Below are 23,978 nucleotides of genomic sequence, written 5' to 3'. Positions count from 1 at the left end.
GACAGAACAAAAATATTTTTATTTTCCAAAATTGTAAATTGAGACCTCATGGAAGTTAAAGTGATTTTTCCCAAGAGAACACAGTGGAGACTCAAAGCTGTGTCAGCTGGCATTCTTTTCTTCATACCATGCTGCCTTTCCGAGATCAAAAACACTTAGATATCCCCAAGAACTTCCAAATCTTCTCTTTTTCTTCCTTCTCCTTTTTGTTCAAGGAGAGGGAATGAAAAGGAAAGACCTCTACAGCACTGAGTGGTAGAGTTTTTTTTGTAATGATGGGAATGCTACGTGTTGTCCAATATAGAAGCCAAGAAGCCACATGTGGTTATCGAGCATTTGAAATATGACTAGTGACTGGAGAACTGAACTTTTTTAAAGTTTAATGTTAATTAAACTTAAGTATCCACATTTTGCTTGTGGAGATGATACTGGACAGCACAAGTCTAGAAGCTACCTGTGAGAGAGAAGCAAATGCCCTAGGTATCTCAAACTAAAATAATAATTGGGGGTAAATTGTACTTTATCATTGAACTTTAGTTTTCTGTTTGTTAGTATATCTTAAAAGTCCAAATGCTTCACAAACAAACCAACATTGTGGTCAGTGCCATCTGGTTGCCTTAAGATATTTTTCCTTGACTTTTAATACCTTTAACTAATCACCAAATGTTATTTCCTCTGTAGCACCATCTACCTGATTTCTTCAGAAGTTTGTATGTATCTTTTGCTATTCTTACTTTTTAAAATTGTTATTCTCTCGCTGCTATGTTCATAGTATTTAAGCGATTTACAGATGCATCCTTTCTAATACATAATGTATGTAAAGTCCAAAGCATCAATGTCCATTCTGAATTTCCAGAAACATCATGTACGTTTGCTCTTCCTTTGCAGTAAATGGGCACCAGGATCAAACCAGAAATACAAAACAGAATAAAAATTTCAGGAAAAAAAAAAGGGGATTAGCAAGCCTTTTCCCTTTACCACTAAAAGATTCATATATAGCAGAAACTTCTTACCACCTTCAACTTCTAGTTTCGGGAGGAAGTTTTCTCAACACTTCCAAAGTTTTCCCTGTTATTTGGTGCTTTAGTTCACTGAACAATACAGAGTTTTATGTTTTTGTTTCGTTTTGGTTTTGGTTTGTTTGTTTACAGAATTGTCAATTCTTTTAATAGAAAATGGAAGATAAGCTCTGAAGGGAATAAAGAGAACACTGCTAGTTCAAAGAACTGTGTAAGGAGTTGGATATGTACACAAGATTTATAGAACTGTCAATCAACTGCTGTTGGAAGCCACACCTATCACAGAAGCTAGTGGAAGAAGCGTCATCTTATCCTAAAAGGAATCGTCTACCTGTTCCTTATGTCTTTGTAGAATACCAGTTGCACCAGTCACATTGGCATGTCATTTGGTTATTGCTAGCCGACCAAACCTACTCCACGGAAATAAGCTGGGATATTTCATAGAGACTGAATGCAGCTACAGCAGAGATTGTCATCACATCCTTCAATCATCTTGCTTGCTAGGTTTTTTTTTTTTCTTTCAATGATTAACTAAGCAGGTTAGGAAAAAAAGTATCATCCTCATCAAGTATTTAAAAATGTAAAGCAAAATATATGTGATGGGAGATGGCACGAGTTTACATCAGACAGCTGTGAAGATAAACTACGATACTCTGTTAGTAGACTGATGTCGTTCAAGGTAGACACTGGGTACAGATGCTAAGCGTTAGTAAAGTGCTACTTACAATACATCTCTGCTTCCGGATACCTGAATCTGCAAATGTGGGACACTGGACCCTATACGCGCCTGCAACTTCTTGGCACAGGATGTCAGCTTCATGGGTCGAGATGTGGATGAAATTGTACACACAGTACCTGAATTTCAACTTTGGGAGCTCAGTATACATATTAACCACTTTCCTCCTCAAGCGATGCCTTACTGTTTCTCATTCATGGAGAAGTTTCAAAATCTGGATTGTGATGACGGGGCAGATGACAGATCCATCTAAGGAGCATTCTGCTTTATTTAGCCAGGGAGGGAAGGGGTTGATATGAATGAAAGAGTGGCTCAAATAGGCAGGAAAATGATCGGCACTGCGACTAATTGAACCAACCACTTTTGCTGAGCGACATAAAAATATTCTAATATTAAGGATTATTTTACAACTCTATGGAAGTATGCAGTAACGCACTTTGCGTTTGTTTTGTCTTGATGACAAAATGCACTCTTTGAGTCACAAGAGCCTGCCTTGTGTTAGTTATAAACAAAAATATATTTATATATATATTTATGTAACTACTATGTGCTTTAAAGAAAATTACTGTATGATTCAGCAGGGTTCTTTCATTCTTTTTATCGCCAGGGATATGCTGACTTGAATGGCTTTCTCAGGCAGGAATCGACAATGAAATGGGCCTTTAGTACTGAACCGGCACAGAGTAAAAAGGAAAAAAAAAAAAAGCCAAAAATCCCCATATGTTTAGAATTCCTTAACATTTTTGCTTGAAAAACAATTAAGGAGGTCTTTGTATTGTTTCCTCTTGTTTCCTTCAGCCAAGAGCAACTGTGGCTTCATAGGATTTCATAGTTGGGAAAATGGAGGCAACGTTTCTTTAAAAATAATGAAGTGTTTTATTCCGAGGCAGGAGAGCTGAAAACCTCACGTGCCACTCCCTCTCTCCTAATCCTTAGCTGAGTTTGGCAATTCTGTCACAGCCCATAGAAAGGACATTCATTAACGAGGAAGAGGGAGGCATAGTGTGAACGTCCTGCACGGATAAAAGATTCATTCTGTAAAGTAATGAACTTGTTGGGACCATTGGATCTAGACCAGAAAAACAAAATCCTTTTGCCACACGTCTGGTGGAAAGATAGAAAATCTCTCGTTTTATGTTTGTTTGTTTGTTGTTTGTTTTTGCTCCTACAGGAGTCAGTTATTTTTCTTAGCAATCTTGAAACATTCATCATTGCTCTTTTGAGAGAAAGCGTTCAGGCTTTGGAACACCGTTATCTTTGAGACATTAGAGAAGAATATTTGAAGCAAAGGTGTAGATCCCTCATGAACTAAAGCTTTATTATTATTGTTTTTCTCGATCCCTTTGCAACCCTGCACCTAAGCCAATAGCACTGTAATCTTGTCATACTTCTGATAAATCCACAGGAGATGTTCTGAGTGAACTATAGATTCATCCCATTAGGGAATTCTATGTTCAGCGGTCAGTGGTACCTTGCATAAACTTTAGTTTTTTTTTTTTCCTCCCCTTCCTGGGCTGGGCTGGGCTTGTCCAGAAATCTCCTCTCCTTCAGGCTACAGCAGCTTAGGGCTCCTGTGTGTGTGTGTGTGTGTGTGTGTGTGTGTGTTGTATGTGTCTTAAAGGTATAGGCAAATTTTTAGTCTTAACACCTGTAAGCCAGCACTGGTGCTGTTCTGTCCTAGAAATTTTAGCACTGCTCTGATACAATGAAACCTTCTTTCTCTCCAACTGGTTCAACTTCAGCATAGGCAGGATGACCAGAACCTCTTCGAAACTTCATCGCAGGCCATCTGCTTGGGCGTCTCTGAAACAGAAAATGCAAAAATAATGAATACCAGGGTGATGGGCATAAGAAAAATAGTCGCCAAATATTTTAGATGAACCTCTGAATTAAATTTTGCATTGCACTGAATTATGTCATATTAGTATCAAAGCTGGAATTACACAGGCTTGCATCTTGATTATGATACTGTTGGCACCTCCCCCATAGGAATGACAGTTTCTCAAAGTCACAGTTTACGCCTCATGCATATTTATGTCTAAAAGATTCTATAAGTGTCTAAGTACAACGAGAAAACACTGAACTGTATTAAAAAACAAATCTCCTGAAATATATAGCCACTGACATGTCCTCTTCTCTAGAAAAAAAATCACTTCATTTTATTTATTTATTTGCTTGAAAACATAAGGCCATACAGTTCTGCACCGTTCTTAGAAGTGGGCTTCAACTTAGGTGCTAGACTTTCTGGCAAACAAACTAAAAGGAAAATCACATGATACCTTACGAAATTATTTATAAAGCTGACTTCCCATACGTGACTTTTTGTGCTTGAAAATGAACAGATGTCGTGCCCTGAAAACAGAATCCAACATCAGAGGGCGTAGACAATCTCAAGCCTATGAACCGAATAATTGCACAGGTAGACAGTAATCCTAAAATACGGTTTATTTATTCTGACAAAGGAAGTGCACTTCTCCCCAGCGCTCTGTCCATCAAACAAACCTTCTCTGATTTACAAATAGAAGTGCTGAAATGAATTATTAAGTTATAGCAGCAAAAGACACTAAAACGCATGTCACGGCCCCAGTGACACTAGAAACGATTATTCCATTTATCAGAGTGCCTGCCATGTTGGAGTATATGAGACAATGAGTACTGAAGGAGGTTTATTTCTGTCTACAATTTATTTCTACCTAAAGAATTTTAATGTGAAAAATGTTAAATATCAGTGTAGATATACTGGCACTTGGCAGCTTTCTAGATTTGCCAGTTCCATTCCACGGGCAATGATTAATGGGTGTAGAAGAATTTTCACATCAGGTAGGAATGAGTATTAGCTCTACTTTCTGGAAAAATACCAATCAAGGCAATTACATTCCGCCTATTACTAATATTATTTACTGCCTATGTAACATTATGTGGTCAGAATGTTTTATATTTGTTAGCCGATGAAGTCCAACGGTGTAAGTGAAACGGAATGATCCTTATTCTCCAGAAAAAGAAGTGAAGACAAAGAGAGGGTGTCTTTGTTGGAGCTAAAACTCATCATCGATGGAAAAACACTGAACATTTTTAGGGAGATGCACACTGTAACTCCTGATCACTCCGGCATGTGGAAAAATGTCAATCTGCTGCTGTGCTCAGTGGTTAGAACCCCCACTTTGGTTTCAGTTCCTTCATAATTGGGCTTCTGGAGTACGGCCGCCCTCGTCCTTCTCTTAGTCAATAGCACCACTATGTCTTTGCCCTTAATCTCTACCTGTCCAGCTGGCAGGTACAGCCCTGTGAATGAGGCCTAATGTACAACCCAGCACACATAAAGACATTGTGCTGTAGGTGACTTAAAAAGGTGCACAGGGGCACCTGGGTGGCTCAGTTGGTTAAGCCTCTGACTTCGGCTCAGGTCACGATCTCGTGGTTCGCGGGTTCGAGCCCCACATCGGGCTGTGTGCTGACAGCACAGATCCTGCTCGGGATGCTCGGACTCCCTCTCTCTCTGCCCCTCCCCCTCTCGCACTTTCTCTCTCTCTCTCTCTCAAAACAAATAAACTTAAAAAACAAAGGTGCACAGATGATCATCAAAAAAATAAGAGACAACAGGTGCTAATGAAGACGCACTGAAACAGTGCCTTATGCAATGATGGTGGGATTGTAGTTTTGTGCAGCCACCTTGGAAAACATATGGAGGTTCTTCAAAAAGTTAGAAATAGACCTACCATATGATCCAGCCATTCCAGTTCTAGGCAGACACCCAAAGGAAAGGAAAACAGGAGTTTGATGAGGTATCTGCACTCCCGTGTTCATTGCAGCATGATTCACAATAGCTGAGATGCGGAAATGACGGCAATGCCCATCAATGGATCAGTGAGTAAAAAAGACGTACGTATACACAAGGGAATGTTACTCGGCCTCGAAAAAGGAGGATATCTTGCCATGTGCAACAACATGGATGGATCTTAAGCACGTTATGCTAAGTGAGATACGTCAGAGAAAGACAAGTACTGTATGGTATCCCTTCCATGTGGAATCTAAAACGGGCAAACCTGTTAAAAAATGAAACAGTGGTTAATAGGAGATGGGGCTGGAGGGATAAGACTGACGGTGTTTAAGGGTACAGACTTGTAACAACTGTTAAGCTACAGAGATCTAATGTATAGTATATTGAATATAGATAATACTTACTGTAAGTATAAAATGTGCTAATATTGTGACAACCTTTTATTAATGGATCATAGCAGCGTGGTATACAACTTAAATTTATACAGTGTGACATGTCAAATTTGTCTAACTAAAACTTTTTTTTTTAAATAAAAGGAGCACAGTTGTTGAAATGATAATGATGGTGCTTGTGGACGTTAGATTTTATTAAGCTCTTGGCTGTACTCCATACTTTACCCTAGGTGCTTCACATACATAATCGCATTAAAATGCAATGGAATCATTTACATTTTGCACAAACATTGCTGTAAAGATAGCAAATGGCAGGGCCAAGATTTAAAATGAGATTCTACCCACTTCCAATGTTAATTCTCCTCACTATAACATGTGGGTCTTCAAACCCAATGGTTTCTGAGTACAACTCATGTGAAACCTGTGACCATGGTTCTATGTTTGTTTCAGTCTTAAACATATAACATTACCAGCAACTTCAGTATCCCGTTAATAAGTCAGAATCATTAAGTTGATAATTTTCTGTCTTAGGTGAAAGACTGGAGGATTACTGGTCAAGTCTGTCATGTGCTTTGTGAGCTCATCACAGAGGTACTCAAAATAGAAAGTGCAAAAATGTCGGACAGTGAAGTTTCCACTCGTAACGCGGTACAAACTTATTTTCTGAATTAAATGCATATCGTAAGAAAAAATTCTCTTAACTTGTTACTACTCATTGTAGGAAAAAAAAAAAAGAAATACCCCAACAAGATTTAAAATGACTAGAGAGCTCACCATTTACAAGTACTTTGGTTCAACTATCGGTGTATGTCACTTATATCCATTTCTAGGAACATGAGATCACTGCACATAAATCACAAAGATTTATAAAATCTTTTTTTTTGCACTTAAGCACACACTGAAAAGTATTTACAAACTATCCCTGTACAGTATTATGTTAAATATCTGTAGAGCATATTACCTCTAACTGAATCATTTATATAGTCAATTTGATTCTGAGGCTCCCCCCCGCCCCAATTTTTGGCAACAGAAATAATCTTATAATGAGTATTTTTGCTGATAACCTGATGCGAATATCTCTGGTCAGTTCCTTTTATAAATGCTCAAAAGTGGAATTATTGGGCCAAAAGAGAACACACAAATTATTTACTAAACACTTGAAATGTCTAGTATGGTGCCGGTCGCTGTGTCGAAGGACATGTGACCAAAGAAAGTATAGAACACGCTTTCCATATGGAAGACACAACCATTTCAGAAGAAAGGGACTTTCAATGGAGGTTGAAAAGGTAAGATTGAACACAGGTGTCAAATAAACATCCTAATGATGAACAAAATAGAATAGGTATAATCTAGCCACAAAATTACTCAACACTAGTATTTTATTTGTGCAAAAGTGAAAAAATTATAATTGCTTCTACAGACTTCGATTAGATTAAAAGAAAGGGCATTTCTCCCCCATAATAATACCTTAAAATTTATAACAAAATCCAACGAATGTCACACACCAGAGTCTTAAAAATTTGATCTGATTTTACATTCCTTGACAGTTCCTTGATATCTCAATCTTAGCCTTAAAAACGTTGAACAAAGAGCAGTAACGTCACCACAATTCTGCTTCCTTTCTAAAATGCTTTCACATATCACAAATCAAGTAATGGTCTTTAAAAAAAATTTTTTTTAATCCTTATTTATTTTTAAGAGAGAGAGAGTGTGAGCAGGGGAGGCGCAGAGAGAGAGAGAGAGACACAGAATCTGAAGCAGGCTCCAGGTTCTGAGCTGTCAGCACAGAGCCTGACTCGGGGCTTGAACTCATGAACCATGAGATCATGACCTGAGCCGAAGTCGGACGCTCAGCCGACTGAGCCTCCCAGGTGCCCCCAATTAATGGTCTTAAATAAATCACTTTGTTTCCTCGTCTGTAAATTAATACCTGAAGGTTTTTCCTCTAAAATCACAGGACCCTTGGGGGGAGCCTGGGTGGCCTCAGTTGAGCGTCCAACTTCGGCTCAGGTCATGATCTCACGGTTCGTGAGTTCAAGCCCCGCGTTGGGCTCTGTGCTGACAGCTCGGAGCCTGGAGCCTGCTTCGGATTCTGTGTCTCCCTCTCTCTCTGCCCCTCCCCTGCTCACACTCTGTCTCTCTTGCTTTCTCTCTCTCTCTCCAAAAATAAATAAACATTAAAAACATTAAAAAAAAATCTTTAAAATCACAGGATCCTCATACCCGCTTGCCTGAGATAACTCACTTTAACCCTGGGGAGACAAAAAGGACTTGAAAAACTTTTCCGTGTCATGGTTCTTCTACCGTTTTCCCTCGTGCCTCCCTCCACTAACTTTCCAGGATTCCTAGATTTAATGGAAATCTATACAAATTAGTCCTAGCTGAAACTGCTTTTCTAGGTGTCAATCTGCAGTTCAGAGATTTCCTTATGAGTGAGAAAAACAGGGTAGTTCTAGGACCGTAATGGAATGACTGATGACTTAGTTCTCACAGAAAAATCTTGAATGTTGCTGGTATAGTATGAGGCACCTATCCAGAAGACAAGAAGTCTAGAAACCTGGGTATGATGTCTGGCTTTGCCATGAAGCATGATGGGTCACAACCTGGCGTTTATACTTCTTACTCGAGGCTTTAGATATGTCCAAATCTGTGTTCTTTTTAGAATGGCTAATTCACATTGTTATAGAAACTGATAGGGGCCACGGGGTCACTTGCTAACAGAGCTGGATGTACGCTGAAAATTGAAAAATTCAAACCAGACCGTAATGTTAATTCATTACAGAGATTCAGGATGTCGTGCCTTAAAACATTGCTGGGTGTAATGCGTGGGTGATCTCTACTTCCATTTCTGAGAATTATTTATGTGATTAATCACATTCAGGAGTACATGTTCATGTAGAGACGTCGGCACTGGCGTGGGCTGTGCGAACAGGTATTTTCCCTAATTACTCCCTCAGAACTATTAATTGAACCGTCATCCAGATCGGTCTCAATGGTCTGTGGCAAGATAATTAGCTGAAATATCCACAAACAAACCTGCAGGGCGCCCTCAGTCAGCAGCGTGTGCAGAACTGCACGCAAAGCAGAGAGATGTTTTGTGGGTTAGATGAGCTCTGGTAAGGAGGTTACTAGGTGGGAGCGTTAAAGGAAAGGGGCAAACGTGGCCATTCGAGGCCCAGATAGAAAACACCAGTGATGTGTGATGGCGCTTGACAAGCAGTCGTTCCGAAACTGTTAGTGTTTCGGGCCGTTTCCTTCGGTGAACTGCAGGGAAGGGGACAGAGGCTGGGATGGTGACACTGGCACAGCATCACAGACCTGGCACGTCCCAGCACAGCACTGAGGCAAAGCCATCTGTTTTCGCTGCTTCTCGGTTTCCCCGCTTGGGCGGTAAAATGAACTAGATTGCTGTTTCTCAAACTTTTTTTCTTCTTTTTTAATTAAAAAGAAAAAAACCCTTAAGCCACTGAGCCTTTGCTCCCATGAAATGTTACCTGGAAGCCCCACCAGCAGCCTGGAGAATAGGTTTCTCTTCCTTGTGACGACAGCGCCCTGCTTGCACAACCCTCCCTGAGTCCCGAGGGAGCCTCTGCATCCCATACTATCTCAGGGCATGTTCTGGCAACTATCGAACTAAATGCACGTTTCTCGAACTTAGCTCTGCATACAAGTCACAAGGGATCTCATTAAAGCGCAGATTCGGATTCAGGTTTGGGGGGAGCCCTGGGACCCCGCATTTCCAACAAGGTCCTAGGCGATGCTGACACTGCTTGTCGGTCCACACCACACACAGTGAATAGCAAGCGGGGATGACGGTCTACAGGCTCTTCAAACAGGAGCATTCTTTAAAAGTGGGTGGTTGAAGAAATATTGATGTTTGATCTCCTGTGTGTCTCCAGTGGACCTCTGTGGGAACTGAACATGCGTGCACACATCTGGGTCAACCTCTCCATACGTATTTAGCTGTGATAACACCGAACTGTCCAAGGGGAGGGAATTTCTTTTTCTTTTTCATTACTTCTAAATGCAAATTATTCTCTGTGCCCTTTAATTTGTGTTGAACGTTCTTTCAACACAAGTTCTATTAAGTTATAAATCTGGGCTGCCAGATTGGGCAAATGAATATTACAAAACACCAGTTAAATTTGAATTTCAGATAAACGGTGAATAATTTCCCAAAACTATACTGCATCAGGCATACTTCTACTAAAAAATACTCGTTTATTATTTGAAATTAAAATTTATCTGTGTCCTATATTTTATTTGGCAACCCTATCTATAGGGAAACACAATGGCTTCGGGCCCCGGCCAGTAAAACTTGTAATCTAATTAAAATAAACTATTCCTATTTGGGGCTGTGCCTCCTTGTTCCATGAATTGTAAGTCACTTTTTCGTTAAAAAGAGTAACTCAAATTGATTTGTCTGTCTTCTGCTGTGGCCAAGAATTACAAGTAATAACTCTTGTATGAAGCAGAGCCTGGGTGTTCTTTTACATATTTTCAGCTCATTTTCATTGCTTTTCTTCACATGGAAGTTGTCTTATTGTCCTATAGCTGCCTCTTCTCCAACCTATAATCACCACTTTCCATGGGTATGTTGCCTTCATTCTAGAACTGTCCTATGGATGATCCTGAAAAATCGGTTAGTATCCTCATAGTGAGTACATGTCCAAGATGAAAATTATCTCAATGCAGGTAGAGAACAGCTGTCCACTGGGATTAACAAAATCATCATATTACTCACATCATTTTCCCAAAGCTAAAGTATTTATTTTTTAAGTAGGCGTCATGCCCAGCATGGAGCCCAACACGGGGCTTGAACTTGTGAGTATGAGATCAAGACCAGAGCTGAGATCAAGAGTAGGATGCTTAACCGACTGAGCCACACAGGTGCCCCTAAAGCTAAAGTATTCTTAGAATAAATGTTACGCGACATCTCCCTCCTCTTGAAGACAACATTATTTTTGGTAATAACCATAAAATGAAATGAATAATAGTAATGGCCAAAAGGGAAACGCAGACAGTTGAAAATCTTCCTGTTTTAAATTTCTTAGATATACTCATGCCAGTGACAAACATTACAGATGAAAAATGAAATAAATGTTACCATAAAAAAAGAGAAAACACAAATGACTTAATGTATTTTTGAAAAAAAGACACATGAAGGAATACTGCCAAATGAGTCAACTCTGCAATGTTCAAGAGAATGATCTGTGCTTTGCGGTAACAGAAAGGAAGCACCTAAAGTTCCCTGACTTCACCTTCTCAACCACAGTGTCATCCTGCTTCACTTAGAATCTGCTGTTTTATTTATTTTTTTGCGTGCGTTTTTATTTTCTTTTTCTCAAGTTCTTATTTGAATGAGAATCTACCGTTTTAACCCAGACATATGTGGCACTATATGGGTTGGAGACCCGCTAAGCCTGAACACGCGCAAAAGACTCCAGATTCCCATGAGTTTATTCCCTAAATGAATGCATGTGGCTGAGTCTGCGATCAGGGGTTAGGTGTGTGTAACCCGGAGTTCTTTGAATTAACTTCCATATAGAAGACAGTATTTACTAAAGGATATGTCATAAAACTGTACTAACTGGAAGTTTACATATAAACTATGTTGGTAAAACTCGACAGTAACTGAATCAACTTGCTAGCGATGAGATGAGCAAAAGATTTTGACACAATTTAGAATTTCAGGCACACGGTGATGATGAAACACTAACCTGGTTTTAGCCAGGTTTATTATAATTATTCCATTCTCTATAGACAATGCACCTCCTTATTACCTGCAGCAGGGATAGACTGGTCTCAATGCCCTTCCCTTGGTTCACCTTGTGGTGCACAAGGAGACTGAAAATAAGTGTTTGTGCTGACTTGCATAGATCTTGCTCTATTGTTTATGCCCCACGAGGGACACAAGCTTCCAGATTCTTGAGTGACAAGCTTTCTGCTTGACTTCCTTTCCTCTTCTTGACTTCAACGCATTATTGGCCATCTTGTTGCCCCAAGCGAGGATGACGGGAGAGAGTGACTATTAGTTAATGCGTGTGGCTGTAAATGCATTCAGTCAGCCAATAAAATTACTATACAAGCACCGATATGTAAGACACAGCCCTGAACTCAGGACAGTTATAGCATATTCAAGGAAAATAAGATATTTGCCTACAAAAGCTTGAATAGGAGCTAACCAACAGTACAAGCTATAAATGCACGGAGAAGAGGTTTGAAATCAAGTATCTGCTTGCTGAAAGTATCTGACAATGAATTCCATGCATTTTGAGGAAAGCGGTCTTCAACTGAATCTGGGTCATCGTAGACGCTTGTGGGCAGACTGACTATAAAGACAGAGAGCAGAATAAAAGTCCCCATCTTTTGAAAATATCCACTTCTATGTCTTCTACACTGCTCATTCTCTATCTCATCTCTAAACAGTTCCCTCCACAGCCTGGTCTCTAAATCCTTCAGATTGTGGGTCACCGCCTTCCATTGGTCTCATCCAGGCTCTACCCAATTTCTGCCGGCCTGAATTCCATGGTGGCCCGCCAGTCACCTTACTGCCTGTTCCCTCCTCTGACGATCAATCCTCATTGGTATGACAATCAAACCCAATCATAAATCCTCATCCTCTATGTTTTCCCATTCCAGACCCTAAGCAGTCCCAACTACTACAGAAAAAGGTCACATGTTCAGATTAACCCAGCCACAAAGAATCACACGCTGTTAACTGGGAAGTCAGTGATTACTTTTCTCTTGTTAAATCCTTGTGATACATCCAAACTCCATCCAACCCCATGCTGCCCTCCCTGAATCTGGTAGATCATCACCCATTTCTTCCCTGAGAAGACTAAGCCTTTAGGAAGACGCTAATCCTTTTCCCTTTCTCTTCATTAATGCCTTTACATCTACTCATCTTTCGTCATCCGAAATGAAAAGACGTTCTTCCTCTGCTGCAGTTAATTGCCTCTCCTACTCCATGTTGTCTGTGCTATGAAGTTACTTATCCCTCCCTCCCTCCTCTGTTGGCGCCTTGAAACACTCCTTTCATTGTTTCTTTACCTCGCGCCTACGCTTCACATCAAAAAGCCCTGTATTTGATGTTTCTTTGTATCTGCAGTACTATACCTCTTGAGGGTCTGACTGAATCCACTGCCTTCACGTTTCAAAACCATTTTTTACAGGCTTCATTCAGTCTGGCGCCTGCGCCCTTCCCTGGATCTGCATTCTCTCCTGTTACAAATGATCTCATTGCCAAGTTAGTACCTTTTTTTTCCCCTCATTCTGTGGCTTCTCTAGAGCACTTTAAACAATTCTTTTGTGTCTTGTTTATTTTACTTCCCTTCTTAAACTTTCTGCTTTATTTATCTTTTTAATGTTTATTTACTTTTGAAGGAGGGAGAGACGGAGCCTGGGGGGCAGGTAGGGGAGGAGCAGAGGGAGAGGGAGACAGAATCCGCAGCAGGCTCCAGGCTCCGAGCTATCAGCCCAGAGCCCGATGTGGGGCTTGAACTCACGAATCATGAGATCATGACCTGAGCGGAAGTCAGACGCTTAACCTACTGAGCCACCCAGGTGTCCCCCCAAAATATTTTTTTAATGTTTATTTATTTTTGAGAGAGAGGAAGACAGAGCATGAGCAGGGGAGGGGCAGAGAGAGGGAGACACAGAGTCCCAAACGGGCTCCAGGCTCAGAGCTGTCAGCACAGAGCCCAACACAGGGCTCGAACTCAGGAGCCGAGAGATCATGACCTGACCCAAAGTCGGACGCTTAACTGACTGAGCTACCCAGGCGCCCCTATCCACGTGTTACCCACACATTTATCCACAAACGCTCTAATCTATTTCCCATAGCATTCTTCTTTATTCTCTTGGGTTTCAATTTCTACTACTGTGACTTCCATTTTTGCTTTTTCACCTGACTGCTTTATGTCAATCCATTCTTTCTCTTCAGTTGATTTCTCTGAGAGGGTCATCTGTGACTGGACCATCAACGCAAGACAAACATGCTTAAAGTTCATCCCCTCATTTTCCTTCCTAAACTAATTTCATCTTCTGATATTTCTAAATCTGCTGCTAAAAAATGTAATTTCTCAGTTGCTCAGATTTTGTGCTTTGGAGTTACCTGTAATCCTTTCTTCTTCATCCCATATATTCAGTGCGAAGAATCAGGATACCCTCCCCACCTTTCCCACTACTCAGCTATAGGGGTTTTGGCAATTGCTTCGTTTCTTAGAATCTCCGTTACCTTATCTATAAAATAGGTTTGTAAGAATGCCTGCATTTGCAGACCTCATCGGGACCTCATCGGGAAGTAGGGAGAATCAAAGATCATTGATTGAAAGCACTTTCTGACACAAAGCAGGTGAAAATTGCCAAACCCTATCTTCTTCCTCCATGTGGCTCTCGAGTTGGCCCCATTCTGTTCCTGCACCAGTACCCTAATCCCACCTGCAGCTGTCACCTGCACATGGACTGCTGACACAGCCTTGAACTCTCCTATAAGGGCTTTTTTACTTCCTCGCTTCTTCTCCAGTCCCCTCCGTACCACCATTTTCAACTGCTTCTTTATTACAAAATTGATTCGCGTTGTTTGTAGAATCAAGTACGGATTACATAGCTCTTTGTTATTTATTTATTTATTTATTTATTTATTTATTTATTTATTTATTTTAGAGTGAGCACATGGAAGGGGAGGGGAGAGTGGGGCGGGGAGGGGAGAGTGGGGCGGGGAGGGGGAGAAAGAGAGAGATTGAGAGAATATGAATTTTAAGCAGATTCCACGTTCAGCAAGAGCCCGACACGGGGGTGCTCTCTCCCACAACCCTGGGATCATGACCTCAGCCAAAAATCAAGAGTCAGACATTCAACCAACTGAGCCACCCAGGCGCCCCAGATTACATAGTTCTTTGAAGCTTGTCACATCTAACCTGCATCTACATTAAAGTCACCCCCATACCAATGCATAGATATCAAGGTACAGTTGAGTAATTTGCTGCTTCTTGCCCTTTCTTGATTTAATGTTTTTAAAAAATCATACCACACCTACATCTCTTCTATGTGGAATGCCGTCTTCCCTTCCTCTTTGCTTAGGCCCGGCATAACATTTGTTTTTTTTCAGCATGCCCCTTAAATTCTACCTCTTTGATAAAATTGCCCCTGATTAATCTCCCTCTCTTTCCTGCGAATTTTATAGTAATTGGTTACCTTCTTTATTCAGCATGGAACATACCTTTGATGTTCCTTTTATTATTATTAAATTCACATGTGGCTATTCGGCCTTTAAAGTTTTTATGTTCTGTATCTCTCCATATGTAACAAGCAGGGAATATGAGTATACATAGGGCGACCATATGATGGGTTTATTGTTCAAATTAGGACACTTTTGAGAGTGAACGGGAGTTGCGTTAACAGTTGTTTCACACAACAGACATAAACTGGGGCAGTCCCACGCAGACTGGGACGGATGTCTACCCCAGTTATAACCCCTCTGAGATATTAATACCATCTACCAGATTGCACTGCGCAAACATGGGCTCTAGTTTTGATCGATTTTCCATGACACAAGCAGAGAAGATTCCAGTCTTCTTTTGCATTAGTCTTAATTTATGATACCGTGTTGATACTGCATTTGGCAGTATCTTTTTTTTTTTTTTTTTTTTTTTGCTACAAGCGGTTGTTTTCTACTAAAGTAGAGTAATAATTTGCTATGAGATAGGCACATTGCCCTGAAGAAGGTAATTTGCCGTGAGTGTGAAAATAGGCCAGTTCACTGGTACGCAGTGACTTGGTTAAAAGGCGAGATGCTGCTGCTCTGGTCATAAATGTACTCAGAAAAGTGGTTTACAACAATAAGCCTGGCTGGGTTCCTCAAGAGGCTGTTCTCATAAAGTTACTTGTATCGGGAGCATCACTGGGTTTCCGAGGGAGGTCAAGGAAAAGCTGGCAAATTGAGCTGTAATTAACCGTGACCTTAGGAATGGTAAACAGTGAGCTATTTTCTGCCCTAGAGGGGTGTGTGCTTTAATCCACATTTAATCACAAGATTAGGAAATAGCCCAGCGGAAGAATTTATACCGCCAAAGCCAAGAGGGGATGCTATTCATTTGACAATTTAGAGTAATGCTTATCCATCAAACCAGGGCAAAAATAGAACTATAATATTTGACTGGCGTTTTATGACATGTGCTTAATGTGTGTGTGTTGAAATGAAAGGAAAAGTTTTAGAAAAAATTTGGAAGGTAGATAGCATACCTTTTCCGTATTTTAGGTACTACATTGAAAACGAATATCCGTCATGAGGTATCTTTTAAATTTGAGAAGCTTGATCTATTTATTTTGGAATTTTGGATACATACTATCTCTTGTCAAACCAATGCAGAAACTGAATTTAAAAATACTTATGATCCTGAGAAGGGGAACAACATAGCATTAGCAAGGCAGAAAAATAAAAGCTAAGGAGTATGTGCTGTAGAAGATGAACTATAAACGTGCTACAGATGCATTTATAATGACGTTTACATACAGTGTTACAACTGAGTAATATCAGTGTTTTATCCTTTATTTAGGGCCTCCAGCAATGTTCACTACTGTCCTTTACAAAGATTTAAGTAATTTCCACAACAACTTGGTTTGAGGGAGCAAGACATTGATACTGCGACAAGTACTGATCACCAATATGATATTACGTGAGCCAGGTTATAGTCCTGGAAGTAACTCCCATTTTTTTCAGTATTTTAAAAATGAAAAAGAGAAACAAAATAAGATGTCTGAGATATACCCATCAGAACCTATAGAAATGACTTTTTATTGCACAATTGATGATATTATAGCCAGGGGTCGAGAACATGGTTTGTGAATTGTTTATGACGCTTGTTCTTTTCCCCTTCCTCTTATCTGGTAACTCACCCACACTTGCTTAAGAAAAGAGGGCAGGTATGGGAAATCAAGGAACCTTTCTGATAAATCCAAGAAGGTAGGGGTGGTTAATAAATGGCATTTATGCAACTTTTGGCTGAACCTAATGACTATTAACTTTGTTTTTCTTAAAAAAAAAAAAATTCCAGCATAATTAACGTACAGTGACTAGTGACAATTTTTTTAAAAATAGTGCTCACAACACTATGCTGATGGAAGACGAAAGAAAATTTGGTTTCAATTCATGGCTGGGTTACGCAGAGGGGTTGAGGAATTGACCCAAATTCACAAAGCTAGTAAATTAAAAGCTAGAACTACACTCTTTCTACCTCATTTTGTTGGTTCCTGGTTCTGTTACCAAGAAACCAAGGTTTTAAGCAAGTCTCTTCCCATCTCTCGTTATCCACGTTCTTGTGTATAAAATGAGAACGCGGGTTCTCTACTTAGTAAGAGCTTACGACTTCCAGTCTGCTTTAACACCTGATAACTATGGGCCAGTAACTGTTAAAAAGGGCAATATTTTTTATCAACATTATCTTCTGCATTTAAAACACTGTGAATGACTCAACGAAAATATTCCAATAAGATTTGCATTAAAAATGTGTGAATTTGTCAAATCTTATAACATCAAAGTTGCCATTTAAAGGGCTGTTTATATTTTCAAAGTATACAAATGTGTTTTCCAGGGAAATGGGGTTTAATTTTTCTTTAGGTGAGACAGATGAGGCAAAAAGTTGTGAACTTGACTTTTGTGCATTTGATTTTTCTTTACGTTTCCCGCCACCTTCAACTTCCTATCATTTCATGATTGTGTTTATTGAAGTTCCACTTGGATTATTTTAGATGAGACTATTTATTCAGCAAGTATTTGCTAAGCATTGTGCTTCTCCTTGGGGACAAAAACAATAAAGAAGACAGATACACTGTCCCCTGGAGCTCCCACATTGTTATTACAGTTCACCAAGAAGTAAAATAAAACAATACTCACAATGAGAAAAGTCTGACTTTGTTTTAAAGTTCCCTTGAAGGAACTGATCGGTCAGTTCTACCTATTAACCAGAGTTAATAGAAAAGAACTTAGGTCTTAATATCTGGTTACTTATCTGTTCCACTGAAATGCCATACATAAATCATTTCATTTGAAAAATAGATATATAGTAAATTTTCCAATTACCCCAATTTATTCTGTTAAATAGATTTTACAGTTGGTAAATAAGAATTTAAATCCAAAAACATGATAATTGTTTAGGTTTTTAAAATAGATTTTCTTCTATGTGCTCCTGTCATTTTTCATAAATATCTTCCTCATAAAATTTTCTGTCATTATAGTTTTTTCTCCAACAATTTCATTTCTTTTGCATTTGGATTTGTCCAATATCCTCAATGGTTTTTAATCCCTCTAGCTCCTATGTTTTCTAAACAAATTCTAATGCAATTTTGTTGGTTGTCAAAACACATCCAGCTCAATGATTTTCTTGGATTTTTCATTATTCTGATGAATTTCTTACATGGTTTTACATGCATTAGATGGTAACCATTTTCTCTATTAATAACCCTTCTTTTTAAATTTTGTCAATGGCTTACTAAATTGAAGTGGCTTTCTTGCTCACATAATAATACAAGACAGTTTTTCTTATAGACAGGCACCTTCCTTCCATGCATGGATCAGGCTTCTTCCATTTTGCTTCTCCATTCCCTAGGAATCACACATATCCAGTGGTGAAACAGGAGGAAAGGTATGTAAAAGGCACATCCAATTCTTAAAAGCCTTAACTTAAAAGTAGCACAAACCATTTCCTGGTGGTGATTAGTAGTCATGGCCATGCTCAGATACAAGACAGAACAGGAAACTTAAATTATGCAATTACTTACCATTTACCACTATCTACTATGGAATTGGAAACATGAATTACCAGTACATAAAAAAAAACTAGTTACCTGTCTGCACCACACATACCCATCCCTTTGTAAGGATTTATATGAGGCTGAGAGATTTACAATTGGAAGACACTTAGTGCAGGATATGCCAGATCAAAAACTATACTAAATAAATGATATCTACCATATATAAATTATGCATATTATTATATAATATATGCCCATTATATAAATTATAATTATAACAATTATAATAATTATGAATGTATTATATAAATTATATAAATTACAATGAGCATATATAAATTAGCAATTCCATTTGCCTTTTAATTGAGGTATAATTGATAGAACATTATTTTAGAGGTACACTAGCAACTGCACTTAAAATATATAAATGGAGAAACCTAGAAAAATATTGTAAACATTTTCTAAAAATTTCCAAAATGTTTGTTGACAGGTGAAGCCAGCTGAAACATGAAATGTGAGTTACAGCAATGGCCACCTTCAAATGTACAAAGCGCAGTCATATTGGGAAAGTATACAGATGCATCCTGAGTGGTGCCAGAAGGCTGAACTGAGTTCGCCAGTACTTGTTTGATATCTCTGTTGTCATTTTGTTTGTCTAAATCTCTCTAATTTTCTCAGGAAGGTGTCATAAAAACAATATTACCAGAATTCTTGTATGTTGATAATAGTTTATGGCACTTTAGGTTGGTATCGTTGAACATAAAGCCTTGGTCTACATATTCTTTCCTTTAATATTTTTATCCCATTTTCCTCTGGCACAAAAAGTGGATGATGATCTAATTGATGTTCTTTTATAAATCAGGCGTTCCTTTTGTCTGAGGGTACAAAGGATTTTCTTTCTTTGGAAAAAAATCACTCACTGATTTCAGTAGAATAAATCTTAACATTGGTTGTTTTGGGTCAGTAATCTCAGGTACCCAGTGAGTATTTTCAACATTTAGATTTGTTTTTAAGATTCAAGAACTTTGAAAAAAAAATCATAGTTCGGGGTATTGCTTGATTGATTGCTTTGGTTTTTCTTCCTTAGGGATTCCTATTATCCACATGTTGGATCTTCTTTGCAAATCTTTAAGATTTGTCATCTATCATGAAAGAAGGTTCAAAATGAAGTCAGCATTGATAAGAGAGCCGCCTACGCACATCTCCTGTTTCACTCCTTGGTACACCATGAACTTTTGGCATTCGTCATTTGCAAATTGACCACCTCCTGGAACACATCCTTCTACTTTGGACTGAAACAGAGATAATGTAACACTTGTTAGCTAAATAGCCAATCGTGTATTAGATAATCAGTTTAAACTCTGCCAGCACCAATCATAATGCTTTCAAAACAAGTTATGTAACTTTGTAGTTTTTGCTTTTATAAGCCTGCACTGTCTGCAATTCAATTTGGAGCGCACTTTTCATTTAGGTCATCTCTATCTCCGGGACTGCAATCCCTAAGACCCCCAATAAACTCTTTTTGATGCTTTGTAGACTCGGTCTCTATGGACTCTCTCAAATTCTTTTTATCTCCTTTTGTTCTTTTCAACTAAAGGAGATTTCTTCCTTTTAACCCTTTATTTCTGCTAAGTAATTAAGAATTATGTTTACTTGCTCTTCTTGTTATTCATGTTTTTTTCCCCTCATTTCCAAAATGATTTTTTGATGTCTGCCACGATTTTTATTTTTAGTTTACATAATGCCAATTTGAGTTGTTCTTTAATGCTTTGCATCATTTTCTTAATGCTTTGTAGCTAGTTTTGAAATAGTACTTTAGAATTTTTATTAGATTCCTAAAGCATGTCTTTCTGATGTGCTGTCTTTGTCTTAGGAATAGTATTCTGCCCTTTATTTTCTTTAAATTATAGTATCTTTGCATTGGACTTCCACCTCCAAAATTTTCTTTTGTTCATTTTTATGTGAATTTAGTTTCTCTAGACTTTTAGAAAGAGGGTTGGTTCAAGTAACATTGACAGCTTCAGAGTTCCCTCTTCTGTTTCTCTTCAGTGGTGTTAAAAACATATGCTTTCTGAAATTTCCTGACTCTGTTTCCTTCTCCAACTTTCCTTCTCCAACTTTATGATTTTTAAGAAATCTCTGTTGTCCCTATGCTACTCCATTTTTAAAAATTTTTTTACTTAAAAAAATTTTTTTTAATTACATTTATTTATTTTTGAGAGAAAGAGTGAGACAGAGTGTGAACGGGGGAGGGGCAGAGAGAGAGGGAGACACAGAATCCGAAGCAAGCTCCAGGCTCTGAGCTGCCAGCACAGAGTCCATAGCAGGGCTCAAACCCACGAACTGTGAGATCATGACCTGAGCCGAAGTTGGACGCTTAACCTACTGAGCCACCCAGGCACCCCTACTCCATTTTTTTTTAATATGAAATTTATTGTCAAATTGGTTTCCATACAACATCCAGTGCACATCCAACAGGTGCCCTCCCCAATGCCCATCACCCACTTTCCCCTCCCTCTCACCCCCCATCAACCCTCAGTTTATTCTCAGTTTTTAAGAGTCTCTTATGGTTTGGCTCCCTCCCTCTCTAACTTGCTACTCCATTTTTAAATGTTTATTTATTTATTTTGAGAGAGAGAGAGAGAGGGAGAGTGGGGGAGGGGCAGACAGCAAAGGAGTCAGAGAATCCCAAGCAGGCTCCCAGCTGTCAGTGCAGAGACCTATGTGGGGGCTTGAACCTACAAACTGTGAGATCATGACCTGAGCCAAAATCAAGAGTCAGACACTTAACTGGCTGAGCCACCCAGGCGCCCCCTTATCCTACTCCATTTCAATTCCACTCCCAGACTTTTCTCCTAGTGTGGGTGCTATCGTGGAAGATGGCCCCTGGAAAGTCAGTTTTGAGAGTTCCCTAGTCTAGACCTCTCTAGCCCCTTTAGAAACTTGTACACCGGTCCCTTGCACTCACTCACAACTGGAGTTGGCCCATGCCCTTCCCATTTTCTGCTACTGTTCTTCCATTAACCTGTTGTATTTTCCAGTCAATGCCTATTGGCTGTACTGTGGGCCTCCTGTTTTCAGGTCTGCTTGCCAGCTTCTTTTCTCACCTTTTGCTTCCTCTCACATAGATACTGACAACATTCAGTTCTGCGGATATTGACGGTTTGTTATTATAGGTTGTATTGGGTGGTTCTTATTTATGTTTTGGATATAAGTTGTCAGCTAGTCCTATTGTCAGTGTTGTCCGTAAGGTTTTGGTTTTGACATCCAGTTTGTCCTGTTTGTATCTGGATGTTCTGAAAGATAAAGAATTTATGCTGCTACTGAAAGGGCGGGCCTACGCCGGCCGACTCCATCTTGTTCTGTGTCCTTCACCTTGACCACGCCTCCTCCCCTTGAGTAACCTCCCGCTCACCTGCCTAACAGGACTCGGACCCTTCCCCAGCCAATCGGCTAAGGCCACAGCCATTACCTCACCAACTGCCCCTAGGCCCCAATAAAACCTTTGTCCTTATGAAACTCGCTCTCTCTCCCCGGTATCTCTACACTGCATTGGTGCAGGTAGGGGATTGAGCTCGAGCTAGCTCGAATAAAGGCTCTTTTGCTTTTACATCGGACTCGGCTCCCTGGCGGTCTTTGGGGATCACGAATTCTGGGCATAACAGCTACCACCACTACAACTTCCTAGAAACTCCATTAGTACTATCTTTTGATATCTAAAGGACTCTTTTCGCACTTACTGTTAAATTGCATCATTTATTGCTATACATCTATCACCATATTGATTTGAAGGAAAATATTACTGAGAATAATTTAGTGCTGTGTCTACTTTTCATCGGAAAAGAAAAAAAATACATAAGCAATTGTTCTCTGTGCTGAGATGAATGAATATACAAATACTGTAGTTCCATAAGGGCAGCAAGGCAAGGCAGAGATTTATCTGTCTCTCTATAACTTGGAGATCAATAAGAGATAATGATATACTTCCTTAAGTGGAGATGCATGGAGGAGAGCTAACCAAAGAGCTGCCTGGTCTCCTCCTGGCTCCTCCTGATCCAGAGTATGGATTTACATTCTGTTCTATGTCAGGGAAACAAATTTGCACCTGTCTGGAATGTGACTCAGCTTCATTATTTATGGAAACATGGGAGTTTCAACTTGAAGTCTGTGTTTGCTATAGCTAAGAGAATGGGTGAGAAGGGGGAAAAAAAGCACTTTGCCCTTCAGCAGTGATTATAATATAGAGATAAAAATGATCACAGATTTAAGTAAAATAGGAATGGGAACGATGCCAAGTTAACTTTCAGAAAGTTTTCTTTAATGCAAATACTGAAAAACTCCCTCAGGCTGCTTGGCAGAACGTGAGAGGGAAGGAAACGAATAGCAGAAGTGATCTTGAGTGGCCAGGGCTTACACGTTACACCAGAAGTTCTCAGAAGAATCTTAGTCTTCCGAGAAAGGAAGAAAAAGATGGGGATAGAAAGAAAAACCACAAAAGCATTTATTTGTACGTGGAGAATGTCAAGGATGCTTTGCCTCTCCTACCTATTTAAAGAGAGCATACGTATATATTTAACTGTCAACTTCTCTTGGTAAAATTTAGGAAATGCGTTTGCAAAGAGGACTATCGGAGAAAGCGAAGGATAGCACTTTGGATTTCTGTGGCTCTTTGTTAGTTTCTTCTGTTTCAAGTTAACCCCTTATCGGGAAAGATTTGTTTGAGGCACTTTATATCAGTTGATACTTTTCTGACAGATTCCTTTGTTTTTATGCAGACTTTTAAATCAAAACAAACCCATGCCTGGCTCCTCCTTCAGAGACATGAACATGAAATCTAAGGCATCACTCAATGCTATGAACTCCCTAAAAAGACAAGTTGAGTTCCCCCTGCAATTATGACTTCATAAAGAATTACATTCTCTGAATAGAGGAGCTATAGGCTTCCTTGCTGTATGGGTATGTTACTTTTTCACTTTGAGTTACTCAAAAAATAACATGTCTTCAGAAACTGTAAGCATGTACAATCATACTTTTTACTTTACTTTGCTATTTTTGTACTGAAACGTATACAACTTTGGGGGCGGGAGGAAGCCAGAACATCCTAGACTTACGGGGACAGAATTAACTTTAAATTCATTCTAGTTTAAGCACTTCTATAATGCTTAGATACCCTCTACTAAGTCTTCAACAAAGGGCCCCTTGAATGCTTAAATATATGTGGTGATAAAGAACTCATCACTCAGGAGCCTCTGAGAAAAGTACCTTTTCTGATTATTAGAAAAGCACTACCTCAGTACCAG

At 39.3% G+C, this 23,978-nt stretch overlaps 1 protein-coding gene across 1 annotated transcript in view; it reads right to left on the bottom strand.

Annotated features, from left to right (window-relative positions):
• PLXDC2 (plexin domain containing 2) overlaps positions 1–23,978 on the bottom strand; it is a 446,499-nt gene continuing 422,521 nt past the window's right edge. Inside the window, exon 14 of the mRNA XM_007081275.3 lies at positions 1–3,558. Coding sequence (XP_007081337.1) covers positions 3,442–3,558 — 117 coding nt within the window. The 3' untranslated portion in view covers positions 1–3,441. The remainder of the gene's footprint in view (positions 3,559–23,978) is intronic.

The sequence above is a fragment of the Panthera tigris genome, chromosome B4 (genome assembly GCF_018350195.1).
Source record: "Panthera tigris isolate Pti1 chromosome B4, P.tigris_Pti1_mat1.1, whole genome shotgun sequence".
NCBI classification, from domain to species: domain Eukaryota; kingdom Metazoa; phylum Chordata; class Mammalia; order Carnivora; family Felidae; genus Panthera; species Panthera tigris.
This window is presented reverse-complemented; position numbering and strand designations above follow the sequence as displayed.